This window comes from Oncorhynchus clarkii, chromosome 7, assembly GCF_045791955.1.
Source record: "Oncorhynchus clarkii lewisi isolate Uvic-CL-2024 chromosome 7, UVic_Ocla_1.0, whole genome shotgun sequence".
Classification (NCBI taxonomy): domain Eukaryota; kingdom Metazoa; phylum Chordata; class Actinopteri; order Salmoniformes; family Salmonidae; genus Oncorhynchus; species Oncorhynchus clarkii.
Genome location: NC_092153.1, coordinates 50,817,141 through 50,845,087, shown reverse-complemented (window position 1 = coordinate 50,845,087; position 27,947 = coordinate 50,817,141). Strand labels below are relative to the sequence as shown.

General features: G+C 42.7%; 1 protein-coding gene across 2 annotated transcripts in view; it reads right to left on the bottom strand.

Annotated features, from left to right (window-relative positions):
- Positions 1-23,932, bottom strand: part of LOC139413436 (membrane-associated guanylate kinase, WW and PDZ domain-containing protein 3-like) — a 151,165-nt gene extending 127,233 nt beyond the window's left edge. For both annotated transcript variants that reach the window (XM_071160817.1, XM_071160818.1), the window contains exon 1: positions 22,876-23,932. In XM_071160817.1, the coding sequence (XP_071016918.1) occupies positions 22,876-23,182 (307 nt within the window). In that variant the 5' untranslated portion in view covers positions 23,183-23,932. The remainder of the gene's footprint in view (positions 1-22,875) is intronic.
- Between the last annotated feature and the right edge of the window lie 4,015 nt (positions 23,933-27,947).

The window sequence follows — 27,947 nt, the reverse complement described above, 5'->3', positions numbered from 1 at the left end:
GAGCGTGTGCATGTGTGTCTGCATTCCTACATGATCTATCTATACTACTGTATCTCCATGACCTGTCACCTAGCCCTTTCCTGGAGTCCATGTGTACGAGAATGGCTGTCCAATTTCTCCTGTCCTCCCACAGGTATGGATACAGGAATGTACATGTCCCGGGCCACGACACACCTACAATCTGGAAAGACAGGCTTATAGCAGAAACCAGACAGGTTAGAGCCTCCTTCCCACTAAATCAACACAAAGGGACGAGCATAGACAGTTCTCCTCAGCCCTCTGAATCAGTCCGGCTCTACAGTACATAATGGCCTATTTATCTAGCCATTGCTTTCTCCGCCAGCTCTATGGACTCCGTCATTAGCCTGCCCTACTGCCACCCCAACATGCACGCACGCACGGACGCGCACACACACACACTCGCACGCACACATGCACGCACACATAGAATATTCCATTTCATCAGTGCGAATGACACTGTGCACATATTACAAAAGAAGAAATACAGTTTTCTTTTTTACAGGCAACACTTGAATGATCAACCTTTTAACTCAAGGATTTGTGGTTAAGACACAGACACATATCTTGGTACGTTCCCCCCAGGGCCTGAACAGGAGGATAAAATACATGTGTGTGTGTGGTACTGGGAGGAGAATATACTAAATAAAGAAAGTGAGAGAAAGGGAAAGGAGAGGTAGAAGGGGAAATGGGGAGAAAGGGCACTTGGAGCAGAAATGCTTCACTGCCTCTGCGGCCTGCCACCTCGCATCACAGAGCAGAGGTTGACAGATGAATGCAGGAGCGGACCAATAATAGAAACCGTTTGGCCAGGAATAAACCCCTGGATAGGAAAGGAGCACAGACACATCTACGAACAGCACTGGGGTTTGGGGGAAAGAGAGAACATTCCTTCACATTCCTAAGAGTCCATACACTATACAAAGGAAAACCCCACAATGGCATATGGTTTACATTCTCTTAGCCTCCCTTTCTCCTCCCTCCGACCTCCTCTCCCATCCTCTCCGTCTCCTGCGGCAACGGGTCCATGGAGGCTCACAGAGCAGTACTAACACCATGTGACCTGCTCATCTGCTCGCTATTCCCTTCATTTCCACTAACCCCCACCCTTCATTCACATCTAAAATGTCGCCCGAGGATAGAGTTTGGTTTAGACTACTATCTGTCATTGTCACTTAAGGTTGATGTGTGGCCACCTCCACACACAATATTTTGCCATTCTGCCATGAGACTATGAATAAAAACTGTGTGGTGTGGGGGCTTTCATGTTGAGCTAATAGAAATTAAACTCAGGTGGAGTATAATAAGGCTGCTGGGAGGTCTCCCATGTCTCAATAAAACTCTATAATAACAGTCAGAGTGAAAGGAGTGATAAGAGAGCAAAACCCAGAGCTGGGAAGAAAATCAATCCAGCTTTATCACACCTCCAATGCCTTTTCAGAGACATCCATGACACACTGTGAAATCCAATACAGGAATATGACAAAAACATAAGCATTACAGAAAATAATTGAACTCTCTACTGGCACCAACATAATTTTTGGGGCGACATTTTATGTTCATAGTTGTCATAGAGTAAGACTTTACAACAGGGAGAATATTTGGAAAAGCAGTTGTGGATGGATTTGGTATAGACAGGGCATAAGAGTTCAGAGAAGGCTACAGAATGTTTTCTATCACGCTGGGTGGATCTGAATACCAATGGCTTTAATCATGAGCTAGGAAACAGGATCATCAACCCAAGCGGTGCACTGTGAATGCTCATCCCTGGCTGCCTAACAGGGAGGTGGTGTTTAAACTCAGGTGACAGCCACATTGAGTAAAACATTTGTTCTGAAAACATTTGTTCTGTTCCAAACACGTCTGGTGTTCAGACACTCAGGAATTCAGTCTTGTGGAAAAAAAACACAACACCTCTGTCCCGCTAATTAAAGAGGGTGTTCGCTCTGATCTTTCACAGGTACATTTTGAGATCTAAATGGTAATTTAGAAAGCGGGTACAGATATCAGACTGCGATTTGAAGACTATGAATGTAATGCAATGAGCTGTCTACAAGAGTGTGCAAAGCTGTTATCAAGGCAAAGGGTGGCTACTTTGAAGAATCTAATTTCTTTAACACTTTTTTGGTTACTAAATTATTCCATATGTGTAATTTCATAGTTTTGATGTCGTCACTATTATTCTAAAATGTAGAAAATAGTACAAATAAAGAAAAACCCTGGAATGAGTAGGTGTGTCCAAACGTATGACTGGTGCTGTATACTCACATTCAGTGCATTCGGAAAGTATTCAGAACCATTGCCATTTTTCATATGTTGTTACGTTACAGCCTTATTCTAAAATTGATACAATCGTTTTTTTTGTCTCATCAATCTACACACAATACCCCATAATAACAAAGCAAAAACAGGTTTTTAGACATTTTTGCAAAGTTATTCAAAATAAAAAGCTGAAATACCACATTTACATAAGTATTCAGACCCTGACGCTACAAGCTTGGCACACCTGTTTTGTGGAGTTTCTCCCATTCTTCTCTGTAGATCCTCTCAAGCTCTGTCAGGTTGGATGGGGAGCGTCGCTGCACAGCTATTTTCATGGCTCTCCAGAGATGTTCGATCGGGTTCAAATCTGGACTCCGGCTGGGCCACTCAAGGACATTCATAGACTTGTCCCGAAGACACTCCTGCGTTGTGTTTGCTGTGTGCTTAGGGACATTGTCCTGTTGGAAGGTAAAGCTTCGCCCCAGTCTGAGGTCCTGAGCGCTCTGGAGCAGTTGTTCATCAAGGATCTCTCTGTACTTTGCTCCGTTCATCTTTCCCTCGATCTTGACTAGTCTCCCAGTGCCTGCTGCTGAAAAAAATAGCCACAGCATGATGCTGCCTCCACCATGCTTCACCGTAGGGATGGTGCCAGGTTTCCTCCAGATGTGACACTTGGGATTCAGGCCAAAGAGTTCAATCTTGGTTTCATTAGACCAGAGAATCTTGTTTTTCATGTTCTGAGAATCCTTTAGGTGACTTTTGGCAAACTCCAAGCGGGCTGTCATGTTCCTTTTACTGAGGAGTGGCTTCCTTCTGGCTCTCTACCGTAAAGGCCTGATTGGTGGAGTGCTGCAGAGATGGTTGTCCTTCTGGAAGATTTTCCCATCTGCACAGAGGAACTCTAGAACTCCTTCAGAATGACCATCGGGTTCTTTGTCACCTCCCTGACCAAGGCCCTTCTCCCCCGATTGCTCAGTTTGGCAAGGCAGTTTGGCAAGTTTGGTGGTTCCAAACTTCTTCCATTCAAGAATGATGGAGACCACTGTGTTCTTGGGGCCCTTCAATGCTGCAGAAATCTTTGGTGTCCTTCCCCAGATCTGTGCATCGACACAATCCTGTATCAGAATTTTACAGACAATTCCTTTAACCTCATGGCTTGGTTTTTGCTCTGACATGCACTGTCAACTGTGGGACCTTATATAGAGAGGTGTGTGTCTTTCCAAATCATGTCCAATCAATTGAATTTACAACAGATGGACTCCAATCAAGTTGTAGAAATATCTCAAGGATGATCAATGAAAAAAGAATGTACCTGAGCTCAATTTCGAGTCTCATAGCAAAGAGTCTGAATGCTTATGTAAATAAGGTATTTCTAAAAGCCTGTTTTAGCTTTGTCATTGTGGGTTTTTGTGTGTAGATTGAGGAGGAAAGATATTTATTTAATACATTTTAGATTAAGGCTGTAACGTAACAATATGTGGAAAAAGTAAAAGGGTCTGAATACTTTCCGAATGCAGTGTACAGTAGAGAGTCAGGTTAAAGTTTGTGTCTACAGGGAAGATTTGAAGCACTCTAACTCATGAATATAGTTCTGTTAAAGATGCACATTGCAGAAATAATTTCTGCAATTTCCTGGTTGCTAAAATCCCAATAGTTCACCTAATTGCAGTTTATGTAACAAAACAAACAAGTATAGTGTAGAGAATCAATGTACCACCTAAACCGTGTGAAATATATTTTCCATAACCAAAAATATAACATTTCAGTTGTTTGAGGCCGGTGTACAAACCCAAAACTAAAGGAAATAGAACAGATGTACTGCCTCTTAGACTTCAATGAGAATGACCGATCTATAACACGCATTTCAATGTGAATTTGGTCGGGTTGCCCAAAAAGTGACATTTTGCCGCTTTAACACCTCCATCAGACACATGCACTGAATGGAAATATGTCCTTCAAGTCAGAGAGGAAAAGGCTGTCAAGGCTGCCTGACATCACTCACTTAGGAGGGACAGGTTATGACCAAACATACCATCAGCAGTAGATCAAGAGCGATAGCTGAATGGAAGCCGTCTATGCCAGGCATCAATAATAGAATCATGTCAGGTAGATGGAAAAGTATTCAACCATGAATACCACTATAACCACGAGGCTTGTTCAGTAGTACTATACAATTTCTGTTTCAGGTTCAACTGGTTTTCATCAAACACCATTCTCCCTTGTCAACAACACACAATCAGATTCTTTGCATGCCACAGACGTACAACAGCATGTGATCCCTGCCCTGTCACTGGGGCTGTCACACAGAGCAAAGGTCCTGTCAAGGTCCATAGTGCCTTAATTCATCACTGCCCTAGTGTGCCTTCCAGACACCTCATGCCATCATGCCTCTTACTCCTGCCTTCCAGCAGCATGGGGATAAGGTCTCCACCACAGGGAGATGGAGATGGTTCATCTCTACCTGAGCAACAGGGAGAATGGGAGAATGACTATACTCTGGTTTCAAAGTGTGCGTTGGGGTTTAAGTGCTGAGCGATTAACAGAAATGTTGGTCATTTTGTGGTTTGATTGCGTTGGTCCTGGCTAGCTTAAGGATCAGGTCGGTAGCTAGCTAGCACTTGCTCATGTGGCTGCTAGCACCATTTTGAAAAGGGGCATGAGGGAAGCCCTACAGTAAGAGCGCATGCAAGCAGGCAATGCTGAAAAGTCATCTTTAGACGTGTTGTACTTTTTAAAAATTGAGTTTTGTAATTGACTAAAACAAGCAGATAACAAGAAGATTGCATTTGAAAAAGGTCAAGTATTTGCTGTGAGCCAATGGGGTAACCTAGGTAACCACAGGTTGTTTTCCCCACAGGCGGACGGACGGGGGCCACAATGTTCTATCTAATACAGACTGGGAGTATAGGCAGCAACTCAATAGAGATGAGATGATGACTTAGAATGAAATAAAAGTAATCAAATAAAATATGCAATATACACAATAACTGAAAATGGTCATTACATGGCATGACCTGTTTTATGACAGAGAGAGGGGGGCTGGTGTGAATAACTTATGGTTAATAAGTAATAAGCAGTAATGGGAAGTCACCACCACCATGGACTTTCTTTTCTTAAAGATTCTATGTTGTTACAGCATTCATCCCACATAGTGCAGAGGGCATTTAGTGTCTAATCTTTTTGAATTGAAAACCGTGATTCTTTTTTAATAATCGAACCGAAACCGAACCGACTTGAAAAAGCACAAATCGCTCAGCACTACATGCAATGCAACACCATTGATTGATTCTCACTTCCATTTAAAATGCAGGAGAAAGGCACAAAGCTCACTCCATGACTCACATGGGTGGGACGGTACAGGTCTAGACATGCCCAACAAATAAGATTATTCACAATGGACTGATACTAAAGGAATAATGAAGGCTGTGTCATGTAAGCAGCCGTGTAACTATAATTGACAGTTATTTCAGGTTTATTAATTGTTCAAATGTCACCTTGCAAACAGACAGTAAATGCATTTCCATAATCCTCTCATAACCAGTACTACAGGCATTGTTTGAGTGGCACTATTAATTTCCAACATAACATGAACATTCTCCTCAAGTAAACTGTAAATCAAATGCAGCCGTGCCATGGCGAGGCTGGGTATGTGGTTTATGATATGGATGTTGTCTCGACAGACACCCATCTACAGAGCGTCCCCTTCACATGATGGGAGCCAAGCAGTTGTCATGCAGTTCAGCCAGGGAGAAAAGAGGACAACCAGGCTGACAAATGGACAAGAGGCAACCATGTCAAAACAAAAACTGAGTATCTGTAATGAGCCGGTGCAGAGAGACCATAATGCTGCACCACCTGCACCATGCAACTACTGTACACAACCCCCGGCAGAGAAAGAGAGAGACACACGCACATACACACACACACACACACACACACACACATCCACCGGGCCTGTCAAACCAGGTCAGGCCTAAATCACCACTACAGATGTAGGATCTTAATTTGTTCACGATTTTGTTGCTGAGAATTTTCCTGTACGCAGGAAATGCAGATGAGTTTTGTGATTTACATAAATTCACTGAAAACCCACACTAACACATGGTTATAGTAACAGTATTGCACTTTTCATGTAGCTTACTTTTGGCAAACTAATAGCCTAACCACTGAACAAGCAACATTATGGACTAAACGTTAAAATCCTGTTGCTGCAGGATTATTTTGCTATGACAATATAGGTCAAATGAAGATCCAACATCTGTATCCTTACTAAGCCACAGCTCAGAACACTCTGAGCAAATGTGTTCACAGGCCAGGCCAGGGGCAGCATCACTTATGAATATTCATAGCCATTCACTCAAGAATATCACAAACCGACATGGCATGACCTGTTTTATGACAGAGGGGGGCTGGTGTGTTAACGTTAATACATTTATGGGTTACTTATAACATATCACTACGCATTACACAATAAAAACTGCTATAAAACCATGCTCATCTCCTCTACTCACCCTTTACAAGTTCCTCCATCACTGAGTCAGTACCCCTATATAAACCGGTTTATAATCAGATCACAGACAGAGAGGTGGCTCCACTGCTGAGTTATTGCATGTAGTTGAACTGTTTAACATATAGTGTCGTGTGGAGACCCATGTGTAAGAATATGGGGACTGATTAGCGTCTGTCTGTGCGTGTGCGTGTGCGTGTGTGTGTGAGAGGGAGAGAGAGCTCTGCATGTCAGCTCTATGAGTATGCCACTGCTGCTCTTTGTCATCAACAGATCAGAGTGGATCCCACGGTGAAGATATCACAAACACTCACACAAACACACACACCTCCCCTTCTCCGCCATGGGGTCTGTGGCTCTATGGGGAGCCTATGGGGATTACAACAAATTATGTAACCTCTTAAACACAGACGTTCTCTCAGGACATTGCTTTCTAGTTGCTCTTGGTAATCCCATGATCATAGAGCCAGAGGGGAGGGGCAGGTTTGGCGAAAGGCAGATCTGCATGTAGATGCTTGTTATGACAGAATGTGTTCTCAATAACCTAGCTAGCTACCTTGGTAATAAAGGTAACACAGTGCCTTCACAAAGTATTTACACCCCTGACTTACGGCCACACAAAGGGGTTGCCGCCGGGAAATTTGAGGCATTATCAAGTGTTTGCCAAATTGTAAATGAGAGACTGATGAAGCGTGTACAGCCTGCGCAAAAAAACTAAGCAGAGTTCATGCCTTTCATTCAACTTTTTTCAAATCATCATTATAGTCGCATTATGCAGCCTTAGAATGTATTAAAATCAAAACATATAGCCCAACAAATGTAGAACAACTAAAGTTCCATTAATAACTCTAAATTAAGCATATAGGAGTACCTATTTCTTTGTTAACAGCTCAACACAGAATAGACGCATGTGCGTACTCCCTCAAATCGTTTGGAGACAATGTCATTTGAATTTTATTCAGCTTTGTTCAATTGTATTCTTCATACTATAAATAATAATAGAAATAATATAAAATATTCTAAGCCAATCTTGTCTGCTAAATTAACTTGTGTAGCCCACAGCTATTATGCAGAGCCAGATGAGGATCTAACATAAGGACAACTTGTCACGGATCCCTCCGGAACTTTCATCACGCACACATGTCCACTATTCCCACTGATTAGTATTTGTACAGTGCCTTGCGAAAGTATTCGGCCCCCTTGAACTTTGCGACCTTTTGCCACATTTCAGGCTTCAAACATAAAGATATAAAACTGTATTTTTTTGTGAAGAATCAACAACAAGTGGGACACAATCATGAAGTGCAACGACATTTATTGGATATTTCAAACTTTTTTAACAAATCAAAAACTGAAAAATTGGGCGTGCAAAATTATTCAGCCCCTTTACTTTCAGTGCAGCAAACTCTCTCCAGAAGTTCAGTGAGGATCTCTGAATGATCCAATGTTGACCTAAATGACTAATGATGATAAATACAATCCACCTGTGTGTAATCAAGTCTCCGTTTAAATGCACCTGCACTGTGATAGTCTCAGAGGTCCGTTAAAAGCGCAGAGAGCATCATGAAGAACAAGGAACACACCAGGCAGGTCCGAGATACTGTTGTGAAGAAGTTTAAAGCCGGATTTGGATACAAAAATAATTCCCAAGCTTTAAACATCCCAAGGAGCACTGTGCAAGTGATAATATTGAAATGGAAGGAGTATCAGACCACTGCAAATCTACCAAGACCTGGCCGTCCCTCTAAACTTTCAGCTCATACAAGGAGAAGACTGATCAGAGATGCAGCCAAGAGGCCCATGATCACTCTGGATGAACTGCAGAGATCTACAGCTGAGGTGGGAGACTCTGTCCATAGGACAACAATCAGTCGTATATTGCACAAATCTGTCCTTTATGGAAGAGTGGCAAGAAGAAAGCCATTTCTTAAAGATATCCATAAAAAGTGTCGTTTAAAGTTTGCCACAAGCCACCTGGGAGACACACCAAACATGTGGAAGAAGGTGCTCTGGTCAGATGAAACCAAAATTGAACTTTTTGGCAACAATGCAAAACGTTATGTTTGGTGTAAAAGCAACACAGCTGAACACACCATCCCCACTGTCAAACATGGTGGTGGCAGCATCATGGTTTGGGCCTGATTTTCTTCAGCAGGGACAGGGAAGATGGTTAAAATTGATGGGAAGATGTATGGAGCCAAATACAGGACCATTCTGGAAGAAAACCTGATGGAGTCTGCAAAAGACCCGAGACTGGGACGGAGATTTGTCTTCCAACAAGACAATGATCCAAAACATAAAGCAAAATCTACAATGGAATGGTTCAAAAATAAACATTTCCAGGTGTTAGAATGGCCAAGTCAAAGTCCAGACCTGAATCCAATCGAGAATCTGTGGAAAGAACTGAAAACTGCTGTTCACAAATGCTCTCCATCCAACCTCACTGAGCTCGAGCTGTTTTGCAAGGAGGAATGGGAAAAAATGTCAGTCTCTCGATGTGCAAAACTGATAGAGACATACCCCAAGCGACTTACAGCTGTAATCGCAGCAAAAGGTGGCGCTACAAAGTATTAACTTAAGGGGGCTGAATAATTTTGCACGCCCAATTTTTCAGTTTTTGATTTGTTAAAAAAGTTTGAAATATCCAATAAATGTCGTTCCACTTCATGATTGTGTCCCAATTGTTGTTGATTCTTCACAAAAAAATACAGTTTTATATCTTTATGTTTGAAGCCTGAAATGTGGCAAAAGGTCGCAAAGTTCAAGGGGGCCGAATACTTTCGCAAGGCACTGTATGTGCCCTTTGGTTTCCATGGTCTTGTCGATTACTGTTACAATGTCCATTGGTGCGTGTGAGTACCTGTGCTGTGTGTTTTGGGCTTTCGTGCCCTTGTGGATTGCGCAGTTGATTACGGGTCTCGTCCCGTTGGTTAATCATTGTGCGCGTGTGTATTTATTCAAGGTACTCCTCGCTCTTTTGTTTGAAACACTGTGTTGTTGTTACGTGTTTGTTTGGTATTCGTCCCCGTACACTTACACGGCACGCTGTAATTTGGGTAAGAAATTAAAAAAACTATTACGCATTCCTGCACCTGTCTCCCGAATCATTGTTACCAACGTGACACAACTCAGAGTATGCTATTCTGTTCTTCTGAAATAAATTACATTTTCTTCATATCATATTTCTTCAGACCTGTCTAAAATAAATAATGGATTTATTGTGGAGGTGTAGGCTATATTACATGGATGTATTGTGAAGGTGTAGGCTATATTACATGGATGTATTGTGAAGGTGTAGGCTATATTACATGGATGTATTGTGGAGGTGTAGGCTATATTACATGGATGTATTAGACTTTTTAAAATGTAGATGTTTCAAAGGTCTGCATCAATGTGGAAGCTAAGAGATACTAAATGTGTTTATGTTAACTAACGATCAATTACTATGAGAGCAGCAGTTCTTTGCTTGACAATTTTGTGACCTGCCACAGCCCTAGTTATGGCTATGCTTGTAATTGTTCAGGATTAAAAAGAAATGGAGTGGAGCTAAACACAGGCAAAATCCTAGAGGAAAACCTGGTTCAGTTTACTTTCCACCAGACATTGGGAGATGAATTCACCTTTCAGCAGGACAATAACCTGAGAAAAAGAAGAAACCCGCACACTGCTCTTGATAGTATAATTCCTCTTCTGACTAAGGCCTTGAGGCCGATAAATAAAGCTTATTAAAGAGTGGTGATACTATCAAGAGCAGTGTGCAAGTTTCTTCTTTTTTCTCATTTTATTCAACTGTTACCATGCACCTGCAAAAAAAAGATAGCTCAGATGTGCGAGTACCTTTAGAATTTTAAATTAGCAGGACAATAACCTAAAACACAAGGCCAAATCTATACTGAAGAATTTGAAGAATTTCGAAAAAGAACAATGGGCAAATGTGGAATAAGTCAAGGAGTATGAATATTTTCTGAAAACACTGTATGTGGCTGGACTACTTTGATCTGGGATTTGTTCAGCTCCATCACACAATCATGACTGCCATTTTGCTTAGTCCTGCCTAGGGTGCCTCAGTCTAAAGTACACTGTGAAAAGCCCAAAGTACAAAGAACGAATTCAGCTGGAGTATCCAATGCTGTACTTTGAAGGGAGGCATGAGGGGAGGAGAATCTTGTTGATTATGGGGGTTAGAGAAAATCCCAGAGCTCCTGGTCGTAAGGTTCTGGGAACCCATGTCGTCCTGTAAAATGCTCTTCAGTCAGTCTGAGGGTCTGCCGCTGTTGCTATCTCGGCTCTGTAATGTCTAATTTGCATTCGTCGACACACAGCCAGTAAGGGAGGCCTGAGAGCGTGGTGCTGGCCAGCATTAAGTTTCCAGAAAGCCAACTGTTCTTCGGTCGCCACAGTGGGCGACAGTGGGCGAATATTAAAACACCTGGGTATTGCATAGAGTAGGTTGAAGCTCTGCTGTTGATATTCTTTATGGAGGGCACAGTTTGGTACTACATTTTATTACCAGTATCCTTTTGTAAAAAAACAACTTCACTGCTCTCATTCATTGAGTACGTTTACATACATCCTAAAAATGCAATATTTAACTGATTATGGCAGAATGCCAAGTATGGCATTAGTCATGTAAACACCTCATTCTGCTTATGTATGTATATATGTTTTGTTTTTTACCTCCTTTTTTTGCCCAATTTCAATTACGATCTTGTCTCATCACTGCAAATCCCCAACGGGTTGGGAGAGAAGAAGGTCAAGTCATGTGTCCTCCGAAACATGACCCACCAAACCACACTCCTTAACACCGCCCGCCTAACACGGAAGCCAGCTGCACCAATGTGTCGGAGGAAACATGGTCACTGTGGTAGAACATTTAAACGTTTTAAACAAACTATTATATTAACCTGACTATCCACAATAATCACATTGTTGTATGCATGTTACCATGCTCATTTTGACCTTACCTGGGACTGACTCTGGCATTCATGCTATGACAGACTATCTATTTGAGGTGTCCGGCAATGGCCTGATCCACTGTTTTAGTGCTCAATGTGTGTGATGCCTGCCTGTATACACACACCCACAGAGACAGACACACAAACTTTAACACGGCCCTGGCACAAACCCTGAGAAAGCCATCTACACTCCCTGCCCCCCTCATATCGTCATTATCATCAATACAACACAGAGCTGTATCAAACTGCACACACACACACACATTCTCTCCATGGCTGATGTTTATGCCACCTATCAATTTTGCTTCAGTCAGAAACCTAAGCTGGTGGCTAATGTTCCTTTAAAAAGAGCACGGTAATTCAAATGTCCAGGCCCATTACCTGGGAGCGATTTAAAGGTGACATGAGTTCATCTTCCAGTGGATAAACACCAATGAGGACAAAATAATAAATGCTGCTGAATGAAAAGTGACACTCTGGTCTGGGGTAGTTAGTCAGTAGTGGCTATTAGTGGCATCTCACATCTCTGACCCATGCTGAAGGGGAGAGTCAATGACTGTCTTTCCGAAGGCGGCTAGCGCTCACTGTTGCATAAAGATAGTGTCCATCATGAACGGGAGCGTTTCGGTCAGTAACTGTATTACCAGTCCCTAATAATGCAAACAACCAGTCAGATAATGACTCTCAACCAATCAACCACCACTCCAGAATGACACACACAATACATCTCTCAACCCAACCTAATGAAGACCAGCCCTGGTGAGCACACTTTATTATGTTGTTTATTCTAAAATACATAATGAATGATTGTGATATTTCAGTAAATTATTCCATTAGAAGCGAATGCACTGCTTCAGGACAAAGCAATGTGGTTATACATCAAGGTCGTGACAAGAATAAATGGCAAATGCAATAGCTATTGGCCTTACCATCGATGCTGACTAAAAAAGAGGGAGAAAAAGAGAGGGACTCTCTATATGACTGACATCTGGCAAAATACTCTCCCAATATCCCAAAATATCCCAAAATCATTAGTATTCAGACCCCTTGACTTTTTCCACATTTTGTTACATTACAGGCTTATTCTAAAATGTATTACATAAAAACAGTTCCTCATCAATCTACACACAGTACTTCATAACAACAAAGAAAAAACAGGTTTTTATAAATCTTTACAAATGTATGAAAAAAATCTAAAACAGAAATACCTTACTTACATAAATATTCAGACCCATTTCTATGAGACTCCAAATTGAGCTCAGGTGCATCCTTTTCCATTGATCTTCCTTGAGATGTTTCTACAACTTGATTGTAGTCCACCTGTGGTAAATTCAATTGACCTGAAATTATTTGGAAAGGCACATACCTGTCTATAGAAGGTCCCATAGTTGACAGTGCATGTCAGAGCAAAAACCAAGCCATGAGGTCGAAGAAATTTTCCGTAGAGCTCCAAGACAGGATTAAAAAAAAAAGTATTTTATTTTACTAGGCAAGTCAGTTAAGAACAAATTCTTATTTTCAATGACAGATTTGTACCTTGTCAGCTCGGGGGTTCAAACTTGCAACCTTCCAGTTACTAGTCCAACACTCTAACCACTAGGCTACCCTGCCGCCCGAGACAGGATTGTGTTGAGGCACAGATCTGGGGAAGGGTACCAAAACATTTCTGCAGCATTGAAGGTCCCCAAGAACACAGTGGCCTCCATCATTCTTATATTGACGAAGTTTGAGCAATCAGGAGAGAAGCACCTTGGTCAGGGAGGTGACCAAGAACCTGATGGTTCTAGAGTTCTTCTGTGGAGATAGGAGAACTTTCCAGAAGGACAACCATCTCTGCAGCACTCCAACAATCAGGCCTTTATGGTAGAGTGGCCAGACGGAAGCCACTCCTCGGTAAAACGCAAGACAGCCAACTTGGAGTTTGCCAAAATGCACCTAAAGGACTCTCAGACCATGTGAAACAAGATGACCTGGTCTGATGAAACCAAGATTGAACTCTTTGGCCTGAATGCCAAGCGTCACGTCTGGAGGAAACATGGCACCATCCCTACGGTGAAGCATGGTGGTGGCAGCATCATGCTGTGGGGATGTTTTTCAGAGGAGGGACTGGGAGACTAGTCAGGATCGAGGGAAAGATGAACGGAGCAAAGTACAGAGAGATCCTTGATGAAAAACTGCTCCAGAGCACTCAGGATCTCAGACTGGGGTGAAGGTTCACCTTGCAACAGGACAACGACCCTAAGTACACAGCCAAGACAACGCAGGAGTGGCTTCGGAACAAGTCTCTGAATGTCTTTGAGTAGCCCAGCCAAAGCTCAGACTTGAACCCGATCTTAAAATCTCTGGAGAGCCCTGAGAATAGCTGTGCAGCAACACTCCCCATACAAACTGACAGAGCTTGAGAGGATCTGCAGAGAATAATTGGAGAAACTCCCTAAATGCAGGTGTGCCAAGCTTGCAGCATCATATCCAAGGAGACTCGAGGCTGTAATAACTGCCAAAGGTGCTTCAACAAAGTACTGAGTAAAGTCTGAATACTTATGTAAATGTGATATTTCAGTTGTTGTTGTAATCCATTTTAGATGAAGGCTGTAACCTAACAAAATAGTTTTTTTTTATAGAAATTTGCAAAAATGTCTAAAAACCTGTTTTTGCTTTGTCAATATGGGGCATTGTGTGTGGTTTGATGAACAACGATTTAATCGATTTTAGAATAAGGCTGTATGTAACGTAACAAAATGTGGGGGAAAATGAAGGTGTCTGAAAACTTTTCGAATGCACTTTATATCCTATTCCTGTGTGACCTTTTCCCCTCTCCCTCCCTCTATCCCTCCCTCCTCTGTCTCTTATTGCTCATTAAACAGTGACATTGTGACCTATGTCGCCACTGTTACACGTAATTCCCCAGGTACTGGAGGACTGTGATATCCCAGAAGCCCCAGCTATGCCCCAGTGCCTGAATAACATTTGATTTGATTTGACAGAGGCTGCTGATGGACAGGAGTTCATCAGCCAATCATCACACCTATGGTCTGGTTAAAAAATAACCAATTCAATCTTACATCAAGTAAAGATAGGCATAATTTGTTTCTATGGAGGATGCTTTGTGCCTGTAAGTAACATTGTGAAATGTTTCTTTGTTCCTTTTCAGTGACTAAGAATACAACCAGTCCCATATAGGAGCAGCTCCAGTAAATTCACACACACTGTAGATCAAGCCATCTGTCACCGTCAAATCTTCACACAGAAGCTATAACCATGAGCCAATCCCAACTCAGAAGCTCCAGCCATCATCCATTCCTAAAGTAGAAGCTGTAGCTGTCAGCCTATCCTCACAGACTATAAGCCTCCTTTCCCTTATGTTTTCTATTCCAAGGCAATGCTGGAGAGTGAGAGCGGCACCAATTTAATTATGGTGGGACTAATGAGAGCACTAGGGACTACAATGTGTTTTAGACATTACAGATTTACTGTAATACCACCACCACGCAACACACACACACACACACACAACACACACACACACACACACACACACACACACACACACACACACACACACACACACACACACACACACACACACACACACACACACACACACTGGGGAGAGTACGGAGAGTAGCTTCCTTGCCTAAATTAATTATTGAGCACTAGGAGTAGGGTTGGGATCGACTTCACACTCGTTTGTTTTCCAGTTGTTCTGTGCATCCCGCTCTCCCCCCTCACCGCTCCCACACACACACACACACACACACCATTGCATGTGAGACTGGTGTGTTCTTAAGTGAGAGGTTTAGATGATGTCTCCTGAGAGCTAGATGATATGGGAAGGCCTGTGATGTAGGCTAGCTATGTAAGGTTAGGTGAGCCAACAGTGAGGGCTGAGCAGCTGCCTACGGCTCTGATGGCAGACGGTAAAAGAAGCAGAAACAGAAGCAAAAACAGGAAGTGATGTCATGAAAACACATTGTAACAAAATAAAGTAAAAAGACCAGGATATTTAAAGAATAGTATTTTGTGTGATTTTGTGTGTTCCGGTGTCCATGGTGATTGTAGTAGGCTACAGAAGAAGTGCTCCTGCAGAAGAACATATCCCACGCATTCAGCGATTATTATTACTTTGCCTTCTCCTCGTTGAGACGGCAACCACTTATTTTCCTGAACAACTGGTTGCTGGCGTGCAATTTATTCTCTCAGAACCACCAAGATGAAAGCAAATAGGAGGGGGAAGTGTGTGTGTTGGTGTGGGGGGGAGAAGAAAAGAAAGAGAGATTGAAAAAGAATGAGAGAGATACATAGAGAAAATCATTAATGAGGAAAGGTTGAGCAGAGTGGGATGCTTTGGGCATGGTGAAACACAAACTAATTGTCATGCTCTAGTACTGCGACAGCGGCAGCTCACTTCTTAGTTTCTGACAGGCTCACGTGTCCCTCTGTTGCACGGATGCTGGTGATTAGTGTTAGTGGCCTGCTGGTGGTAGACTGAACGAGGATGTGACAAACATGCTATTTGTAGAGGATTAGTTTGACATACTGGGCCCATCACCTGCTGCTAGGAACACAACACAAGCCCTATCAAATGTGTAAAGCGTTCCAAAATCCTGATGCCATAAGCATATAACTGTACTGGGCCTGCAGGAACTTTTCACATCATGTTGACTGATGTACATATCTAGGCTACTAAGCTCTACTTGTCCGATGTCAATATTGCCTGGAGTTCTCTGTGCCACTGCTGACATATTTTGGGAGACTGGCTAGCTCAGCTCTGTACTCTCTCTCCAACTAGAGCAGGAGCCAGATGTTTCTGCCTAACCAGGGGGCCTCTCAGCTTGTGTTCCCTCCAGTTTTCTGGCAAGCGACCGACCCACACAAATCTCATTCTGATGACAAAGCAGGGCCTGTCAAGAGGAGAACTCTATCGAGACTGGAGAGCCACTTCCCAGATATAAGTTGTGCATTAGCGCGATTAACCCACGCCCACCATCTCTATTGCATACCATTACAGGGCGCAGGATTGGATCCACTTGGGCCTCCCAAGGGGCGCAGTGGTCTAAGGCACTGCAGCGCAGTGCTAGCTGTGCCACTAGAGATTCTGGGTTTTGAGTCCAGGCTCTGTCGTAGCCGGCCGCGACCGGGAGACCCATGGGACGGCACACAATTGGCCCAGCGTCGTCCGGGTTAGGGGAAGGTTTGAACGGCAGGGATGTCCTTGTCCCATCCCGCACTAGCGACTCCTGTGGCGGGCCGGGCGCAGTGCACAATGACACGGTCACCAGGTGTACGGTGTTTCCTCCGACACATTGGTGCGGCTGGCTTCTGGGTTAAGTGGACATTGTGTCAAGAAGCATTGTGGCTTGATTGAGTTGTTTCGGAGGACGCACGGCTCTCGGCATTCCCCTCTCCCGAGTCCGTACGGGAGTTGCAGCGATGAGACAAGACTGTAACTACCAATTGGATACCATGAAATTGGGGAGAAAAAGGGGTAAAAAAAAAATACAAATAAGGATTGGATACGTTCCTCTATATTGGTGTAATCAGCAGGTAATGTGAAATATGGTTACATGTGTGAAAGACAGAGGGCTGTCAGAGCCAGGCTGCTCCACTGCCTTCAGCACAGTGGGACCCACTGTAGACAGACACAGCATCCACACCATTACATAGATTCTCTATTGAATAATAGCACACATCACAGGAGGTTGGTGGCACCTTAAATGGGGAGAACGGGCTCCTGGTAATGGCTGGAGTGGAATGGTATCAAATACATCAAACACATGGGATGTTTTTCAAAATGCATACTACCGTGCTCCGAGCACGCAAAATTGAAGCATGTGTGAGGGTCAAATTATGTGAAACGGAGCACGGAGGGCACTTCTTGAATGCATTCTCCATTTGTACATATTTTGAAGCATTCATCGATGCAAGCTTCAATGGAAAGTATGCAAAGAAATATGATACAACCACGTAAAAAAAAAACAATGCAACATTTCTTGAAATCAATGGCAGCCATTATTCTAGTTGAAATGAGAGAAAATACACTCCGACTTCAGAATGAAATGTTGCCTATTCACATCTCATATGTTGGCTGACTACAATATTTTATCTTGATACGTTAATAAATACATGCTGTGTTAATATTGGCATGTTTATCTGCCTACGTAATGTAGATCGTATGCCCATAATTAGTTAATAGGGCTAACTGGCTAGATACTACTGTTAGCTAGCCACAAAGAATTGTTAGCTAGCATACCCAAGAAGAATTGACATCTATCTTGCATAATATTAGTTTTAGGTCATAGTTTTTGGTCACTATCTGGATAGCTACATTATTACGATTCACATACAGCTAGCTTATAGTTATGAATTAAAACGGTTGCTTTGTGTACAGTGGCAAAGAAAAAGTATGTGAACCCTTTGGAATTACCTGTATTTCTGCATAAATTGGTCATAAAATGTGATCTGATCTTCATCTAGGTCACAACAAAAGACAAACACAGTCTGCTTAAACTAATAATACCAAACAATTTGACATTTTAATGTCTTTATTGAACACACCATGTAAACACTCACAGTGCAGGGTGGGAAAAGAATGTGAACCCTTATATTTAATAACTGGTTGATCCTCCTTTGGCAGCAATAACCTCAACCAAACGTTTTCTGTAGTTGCGGATCAGACCTGCACAATGGTCAGGAGGAATTTTGGACCATTCCTCTTTACAAAACTGTGTCAGTTCAGCAATATTATTGGGATGCCTGGTGTGAACTGCTCTCTTGAGGTCATGCCACAGCATCTCAATCGGGTTGAGGTCAGGACTCTGACTGGGCCCCTCCAGAAGGCGTATTTTCTTCTGTTGAAGCTATTCTGTTGTTGATTTACTTTTGTGTTTTGGGTCGTTGTCCTGTTGCATCACTCAACTTCTGTTGAGCTTCAATTGGCAGACAGACAGCCTAACATTATCCTGCAATGTCTTGATAAACTTGGGAATTCATTTTTCCGTTGATGATAGCAAAGCAGCACCACACCATGATGCTCCCTTTACCATACTTTACAGTTGGGATGAGGTTTTGATGTTGGTGTGCTGTGCCTTTTTTTCTCCACACATAGTGTTGTGTATTCCTTCCAAATAACTCAACTGTAGTTTCATCTGTCCACAGAATATTTTGCCAGTAGCGCTGTGGAACATCCAGGTGCACTTTTGCAAACTTCAGATGTTCAACAATGTTTTTTTTGTACAGCAGTCGCTTCTTCCGTGGTGTCCTCCCATGAACACCATTCTTGTTTAGTGTTTTACGCATCATAGACTCGTCAACAGAGATGTTAGCATGTTCCATCAGGACTACCTGGCCTGATGACTCCTTGCTGACCCCAGTCCACCTGGCCGTGCTGCTGCTCCAGTTTCAACTGATCTGCCTGCGGCTATGGAACCCTGACATGTTCACCGGATGTGCTACCTGTCCCAGACCTGCTGTTTTCAACTCTCTAGAGACAGCAGGAGCGGTAGAGATACTCTGAATGATTGGCTATGAAAAGCCAACTGACATTTACTCCCGAGGTGCTGACCTGTTGCACCTTCTTCGACAACCACTGTGATTATTATTATTATTTGACCCTGCTGGTCATCTATGAACATTTGAACATCTTGGCCATGTTCTGTTATAATCTCCACCCGGCACAGCCAGAAGAGGACTGGCCACCCCTCATAGCCTGGTTCCTCTCTAGGTTTCTTCCTAGGTTCTGGCCTTTCTAGGGAGTATTTCCTGGCCACCGTGCTTCTACACCTGCATTTGCTTGCTGTTTGGAGTTTTTGACTGGGTTTCTGTACAGCACTGTGACATCAGCTGATGTAAGGGCTTTATAAATACATTTGAATTGTTGATTTGATTTGATTCCAGAGATTTTGGTAAGTCTTTAGCTGACACTCTAGGATTCTTCTTAACCTCATGGAGCATTCTGCGCTGTGCTCTTGCAGTCATCTTTGCAGGACGGCCACTCCTATGGAGAGTAGCAACAGTACTGAACTTTCTCCGTTCATGGACAATTTGTCTTACCATGGACTGATGAACATCAAGGCTTTTAGAGATACTTTTTTTTAATCCTTTCCAGCTTTATGCAAGTCAACAATTCTTAATCTTAGGTCTTCTGAGATCTCTTTTGTTCGAGGCAAGGTTCACATCAGGCAATGCCTCTTGTGAATAGCAAACTCAAATTTTGTGGGTGTTTTTTATAGGGCAAGGCAGCTCCAACCAACATCTCCAATCTTGTCTCATTGACTGGACTCCAGGTTAACTGACTCCTGACTCCAATTAGCTTTTGGAGAAGTCATTAGCCTAGGCTTTCACATACTTTTTCCAACCTACACTGTGAATGTTTAAATGATGTATTCAATATAGACAAGATAAATACAATAATTTGTGTGTCATTAGTTTAAGCACACTGTGTTTGTCTATTGTTGTGACTTAGTTGAAGGTCAGATCAAATTTGATGACCACTTTATGCAGAAATCCAGGTAATTCCAAAGGGTTCACATACTTTCTCTTGCCACTGTATATCTCTATTGCCATTGTCCTGGAAGATGGTTCAGAGAATGGGTAAGTCCATATGTCAATAGGGCTAGCTAGCCATGAAAAATGTACATCTACCTTGCATCATATTAGTTTTAGGTCATTTATGTCTGTTTAACTAGCTGGAGAGATAGATTATTACAATTAACCTAATATCTAGCTGATAAATATGAAGTAAAATGTTTGCTTTGTGTATCTCTTGTTTTGTCTATTGTTGCTATTGTCCTGGCTAGAAGAAGGTTCAGTGAATGGGGAGGTGAAGCCTGAGATAATACAGTAGGGGGAGTGCGAATCCTTCTCAAATGGAATGTTTTATGCGTTCTTCACACTCTTGTCTTCACAAGAACGTCCTCAAGAGAAAGTCGTCGGAGAATGCACTTGGAGCACAGTAGTATGCATATTTAGAAACACCCATGGTTTCCATGTGTTTGATGCCATTTCATTTGCTCCTTTTCAGCCATTATTATGAGCCGTCCTCCCCTCAGCAGACTCCACTGGCACACATGCCACCTAACATAGGTTCTAGCCTTTGGCTCTCTGTGCTTTTTTACATAACAAAGTGGGTTATATGTGTGTGAGGGATGCCTTATGGCTCATTGGTGTAGATGATGCATTAAATAGTAGAAGCAGGCTGAGGCCTTCGTTAGCTCCATGACTACAACTTCCATGGAGACTCCTCCTGTCCTCTCACAATGCCTCCTCAGTCACACTCCTCCACATGAGCACCAAAAGGCCTGTCTTCACCCATGCTCTACCAATGTTTTCCAGCACAGCTTTGCCCTACTACAGTAGCTACTTTAACCAACATGTAGGCAGGTTCATTAGGATTCAACCCTTCTCAAACAGCCTAATTCATACTCAGAGGTGTTCCCACACAAAAGTGATTCATACTACACTCCCAACTCCTCCTCCTAGCTCTTCCTCTCAGCTGTCAGCAGATAATAGAAGTCCACCAGCTTCAGGTTCCAGAGGAGAGAGAGAAGAGGATCCTGGGAACAGCAGCAGTAGAACATCTAGTGCACCAATCTCTGTCAGCTCCCTCTGCTCTCCCCTCTCCCGCCAACCATTCTTGCTGTGCCACAGCTTCCTGGTAACAGCTGATCCTCCAAGACCATCGCCACCACACCACCCTGTACCGCACCGCCCCCCATCAGCGTGGAGGCAGTAACACTCACTGCCTCAATAATGCAAGAGATGTGAATTAAAAATGAGCTTACCGTGCAGGAAACACTGTGTGCGTATGTGTGTGCATCTACGTGTGCAAAGACAAAACACACAGGCGCACAGCGCGAGTGTACACACAGGCGCACGGCGTGAGTGTACACATACACACACACACACACATACTATTATAGCATATAATTACATATACATATCATACAAAAAGCTGTTCATTATGAGAGTTTTGACCTATATGGCAGCAAGTACATTTCTATGGAAGAGCCTCCACAAGACAGTTCAAGCCCTCACTGTGACCCGTCATATGTATGACTGATACAATTCACGGACTGGTAAAGAGGTCGTTGTTGCTGCTGGTGATTGATGAATTTGAAGTAGAAGGTGATGAGGAATATTGCCATCACTACAAGCTTAAGAACAAAAACAGCATAGTGTGGGAGTTGAGCCTAGATCCAAAGGCTGGGCTGATTCCTTCTCCCTCCCATGCCCTTTATTAATCATCCTTGGTTGGTGGGGCATAGAGCGTGGTGCGAGGAGCTTTAAGTTGTGCAGTGGACACACACACTCACTCTCCCAAACATAGCTGATCTTCAGGGCTACTGGCCTGGAGGCCTAAGACTCAGATGCTACTGCAACCTTTCCACAGTCTCAGTTGTTGTTTAGATATTCCAGTTCAAATACACAACAACAAGCGAGTCATCCCCTTCCTTTATACCAGATAAACAGACAGCCAACCTTCCAGTCTGGCTGACCCATGAGGCCCTACTCCTCAGAGTGCATACAGACTGCAGAAATGTTAAATGACAGACACATCACTGTTTGAGGTCATGTCATATCAATGGCAGATGTGCATCTGTCAAATTACTTGCCATGCCACTCCTATCGCAACCAGCAATATGAGTGGCATTGGCATTTATCAATAACAGAATGCAAAGGGGATTTCTCTGAGGGCATAAGAACATTAAATCAGACTTGACCAACGCCCAAAGCAGAATGAGGTATGTGATGAGCCCCAGCAAGTGATGGACACTGACTCCTCCACGTGATTCTTGTGTAGTCATTCCACAAAGACACTACAACACATTCAACAAAGGGCACTACATTGTGTTATTGCATGGTAGCTAGAATAAGCTGTATAATAACCTTGCACTATAAGTATGCACATTCATTCTCTGAGAGAAAAGGGGTTAGAATAAATGGTAAATACCCCCATAAAAGATATGTACTTACTTACTACAGGACATCTACACAGGGTATTGGTAGACTACTCTCAACTGGTAGTTGGTAGACTACTCTGGCATAGAGCGTATGTTAATGTCAAGCGAGGCCACATTTGCATATCAAATACTTGATGTAAAATGGCACAAAAGTTAGAGGAAAACGAGGGCGCACCTGGTTTGACAGTCTTCAAACGAATGGGCTCCCGAAAGTGGCGAATGACTGCATGCGTGTCGCGGTTTGTAAGTCCACTGATGGGGGTTCCGTTGATCTCCAACAAAACGTCCCCAAAATAGGGCATTCTCCCGACGTGGCACACCATCAAATCCAACTTCATCTGGCCCAAGTAAGGGAACTCTCCGTGTTCGGCACCCCCCAGCACCTCCACCACATTGCCGAATTCTCCGAGGCTTCCCCATGACACGGCACACTCCTGCACCTTGCTGGACCAATGTTTCTTCTTTTTCAGCGTTCTGGACATACTGTATCCTTTTGATGTTGTCTGTCACTGATCTGAAATTGTCTGTTTGGTTTTGCTTTGTTTCACAAGCACTAAAGCAGGAGCAAATATGGTCGAACAAAGACTTCTAATCTCGAGTTATTCCCTGGTTCTGGTCGGAGTTTCATGTCTCTGTTATAATTGATCATTCACTTTTGGGAGCCAGCCTGCGTCATGGATGAGGTATTCCCGGTAATGTGTAAATAAATGTAATATTGTCCAGGAATAAACCACAGTAATCCTGGAGTAGCACCACTGTCAATAAAAACCAGTACGAGCACCCCAGTAGCTGGTTGTGCTACTGAAAGTATGTCCGTTGCAAAACTCCGAATGTTCTATGTGCGTAAAACAATAAACAAGAAAGCAATACAATGTCTAAATGAATGCATAAATGCGTGTTAGCCTCCCCATCACCCTATAAAATGTTGTTATTTCTTTATTTCCTAAACCTTTGGTTGTAAATTGTCAAAACAAGGTATCCACTCACCTCACCATACTGCGTGAGAGACAGATCTGCTCGCAGATTTAGAATCGTAAACCGTACAGTGCATCAACGAGAGTGCCTTTATACCTGTGACTAGACTAACATAACGACGACACGAGCCGTTTTCTATCGCATCATTCACTTAATGGTCATTTATTATCGTTCCAGGTGGTAGTTCGGATCCTACGCATTTTGATGTAGTGACAACCGCGACCCCATCCGTCGCCACAGGTTTAAACACACCTGGCACCGTGGTAGCACCAAGCGAGATGCGCGAATCTCGAAACGCCCAGATGTCACTGCGCGTCGTTCAACTCAACCTTTTCGGCAGGCTCCATCCTTCGGTGTATTGTAGCAGAATGAACACTGAAAAGTCTTGCATACACAATATAGTGGGTCACTTTTAGCAGGCTTATATAATAGTAGCCTACATAACTCAACTGTATAATAGCGTATAACCTTTGGTCAATACACAATTTGCCAAAATAGAATCCAACATATTAAAATATTAAAATAAAGGCTATAAACCTGGGGTCTTTACACTTTTGCCTGCCTCCCTGGCAAACAGTTGACCCAGGGACCCCCATCATATCTTATCAGAATTATTTTCACGCCTTGTCTTACCAGGTGAATGATAATGACAAAATATTTTTAAGTGAATAGATTTGGTAAATAGTTTTTCATTATTTTCACCTCCCCACATTATTATTGGAGGTCACACTTTATTTGGATAGTCTGGATTGTCCATCTGTAGTTATACTATCTGTTGATAAACAAATGCTTGCTTGCTAAGCATATAGTTAGGGTTAGGATAAGGGTTAGTAGATAGTTGACATGTTACTGATAGTCTGTCAAGCATCTACAGACGGACTATCCAAATAAAGTGTTACCTAATTGGAAGAGGAAGTGTAAACTCTAACATAGCCTAGAAAGGTAACTCAAAACACATTTTGAGTAGCTGTTTAGCTGGTGAAAGGGAAAATACACTCAAATCCATATTTAGGTCATTTTTTAATTAGCCTAGTGTAACAGATGTGAAACGGCTAGCTTAGTTAGCGTGGGCGCTAAATAGCGTTTCAATCAGTGACGTCACTTGCTCTGAGACCTTGAAGTAGTAGTTCCCCTTGCTCTGCAAGGGCCGCGGCTTTTGTGGAGCGATGGGTAACGATGCTTCGAGGGTGACTGTTGATGTGTGCAGAAGGTCCCTGGTTCGCGCCCGGGTATGGGTGAGGGGACGGTTAAACTTATACTGTTACATTGGTGCCGTGACCCGGATTACTGGTTGCTGCGGAAAAAGGAGGAAGGTCAAAAGGGGGGTGAGTGTAACGGATGTGAAACGGCTAGCTTAGTTAGCGTGGGCGCTAAATAGCGTTTCAATCAGTGACGTCACTTGCTCTGAGACCTTGAAGTAGTAGTTCCCCTTGCTCTGCAAGGGCCGCGGCTTTTGTGGAGCGATGGGTAATGATGCTTCGAGGGTGACTGTTGATGTGTGCAGAAGGTCCCTGGTTCGCGCCCGGGTATGGGCGAGGGGACGGTTTAAATTTATACTGTTACATTGATGCTGTTGACCCGGATTACTGGTTGCTGCGGAAAAAGGAGGAAGGTCAAAAGGGGGGTGAGTGTAACAGATGTGAAACGGCTAGCTTAGTTAGCGTGGGCGCAAGCAACGTGTCACTTGCCACATCATCATCTGTATCAACAGTGGAAAAATTAGTGGATTTTTCCTTTAAACAAAACTCAGCCATGTGTTTCAAAAATGTATGTTCAAGTCAAGAAAGCTTACCAGCAGCCAGCGGCACTTCCCGCACTGGTAGCCTATTCTTTTTCAAAGCAGATGTCAGATACCTCAGTGAGTATAATTTGCTTCAATGAGTGTCATTTGTATAATCATTCCAAAGAAGATATGCTCCTCTTTTCTACTGTAGTTATGTTATTCAAATATTTATTGTTGCTAGCGATATTCGTACAAAATAGATGGAAAAAAAATCACCCCTGGTTGAATTCCCCTGCTATAACAGTTTGTATAAACTACGTATAGCCTCTTTATACATCCTTATTATCACGTGTTACCAATATAGATATAAAAACATTTCTGCATGCTTTCTCTCAGTAGTTATTGCATGGAATAATGATTTGGGTGAAGATGAGTCCTGTTATAGATAACAGGGAACTTTAGAATTCCAAATATAGCCTACACGGTTGCTGTTAAAAACGCATTCAAATTGGGAGACCAAATTGCTTATAATCCTTTACAAATTGTCTAATATTCTGTACACGTCTCTACAGTGCCACCCTCTGACTATTATATATCACTTCAACCCAGCAGAAGTGGAGCGGTAAAGGCATTAAAATCATTCAATTAAAAATAATTTGTATACAGTAATATTGCCCTTATTCCGTCTTCTCCGTGATACACAGATATTTGCCAAACTGACAGGGATAGTCCAATTGAACAGAAATAGTCCGAAATCAAATTGCTGGCATTACAATGTATCCCGAACTCACCTATTAATTGCCGAGAATAGTCAAAAAGGGGTTGGCAGAGCCAAGCGATATAATATATAGTACGTTTCTAGTACGCACTACTCCGTGAAGTGCGCATGTGCAATAAATCAATTTGTCTTTGCTCTCCTTCTAAACAGCGTCATTTTTTAAAAACTTTTGCAAAGTCTACCAAACTAGTCCACTCTGATCATAACATATTATAGTTTTGGAAAAAGAAAACTGTATTGAGATCAAATGTTTAATTGATTAAAACATTTGCAGAATGTCGGCCAAAATACATCTCATTCGATCTTCTCCCACTGCTCGTAATATTTTGGTAGTGAGTGGAACCGCCAACCGGATGCTTCACATTTATACATCAAGTGAGTCTCGTTGTTCTATCTGTGTCTGTAGCACAGCACCATGCGCGTCCCATGATTGGTTGACGGTAGGTGGGGGCGATAAATCCTGTATAAACACAAACTGACTTCATTGACAACTTCCTTCACAACAGCTCTGCCTTGCTCTGCGAAGTGCAAGAAATATGAATGAATGTACCACCGTATATGCTGCAACGCAGACGTCTAATTGACCATGTAGCGCCTTTTAATGGCATACTTTAAGACCAAGATCAGTAAAAAACCTTTTAGGATGAGCAATATCGATGTGTATATATATATATATATTTATATTGTAGCGACCCGCACAGTGTGTTATGTGTTAGGCGGTTGTGTTGTACTTACCAGTACCCAGTGTTCGCCGGGTCCGACATGCCAATCAACCTGCTATCTGACAATCACGGGAATACATGGAATGTTCTGATGCCGGGCATCCTGGCGGTTGGCGGTGTGGCGTGGAGGGGGGTAGGGCAAGGAGCATTGAAAGTTAAGACCAGGTTTAGCCTTTGTTCTCTCTCTTACGTCTGGCCTTCACAAGAGAAGGTCACGGTTGGCTTGTGGGCTACGGCCAAACAGTAGCCTGTGTAAAGTTGGGTTAATAAACCGTCAATTCGTAAACTCAATCCTCTGCCTGGACAATTGTTCCTTTATGATCTAGTCAGGTCAGGTCATTACAATATATATATATATATATATATATATATATATATATATATATATATAAACCACTACTAAAGGACACAATAAGAAAAAGAGACTTGCTTGGGCCAAGACACACGAACAATGGACATTAGACCGGTGGAAATTGTCCTTCGGTCTGATGAGTCCAAATATGAGATTTTTGGTTCCAACCACCGTGCCTTTGTGAGACACAGAGTATGTGTGGTTCCCACCGTGATGCACGGAGGATGAGGTATGATGGTGTGGGGTGCTTTGCTGGTGACACTGTCAGTGATTTATTTAGATTCAAGGTACACTTAACCAGCATGGCTACCACAGCCTTCTGCAGCAATACGCCATCCCATCTGGTTTGGGGTATTAGCAATATGCCATCCTATCTGGGTTGGGGTAAAGGGTGGCTACTTTGTAGAATCTCAAATATAAAATAGATTTAACCAACTTTTTTGGTTACTACATGATTCCATATGTGCTATTTCATAGTTTTGATGTCTTCACTATTATTCTACAATGTAGAACATAGTAAAAATAAAGAAAAACCCTTGAACGAGTAGGTGTGTCCAAACTTTTGACTGGTACTGTGCGTGTGTGATGGGATGTACAGACATTATGGACAGTATGTGGATAGAATATATAGTATATCTGTAGAATACGTGTACAGCAATAGTTGAATAGAATGGACTTTATTAGAATACAATATACG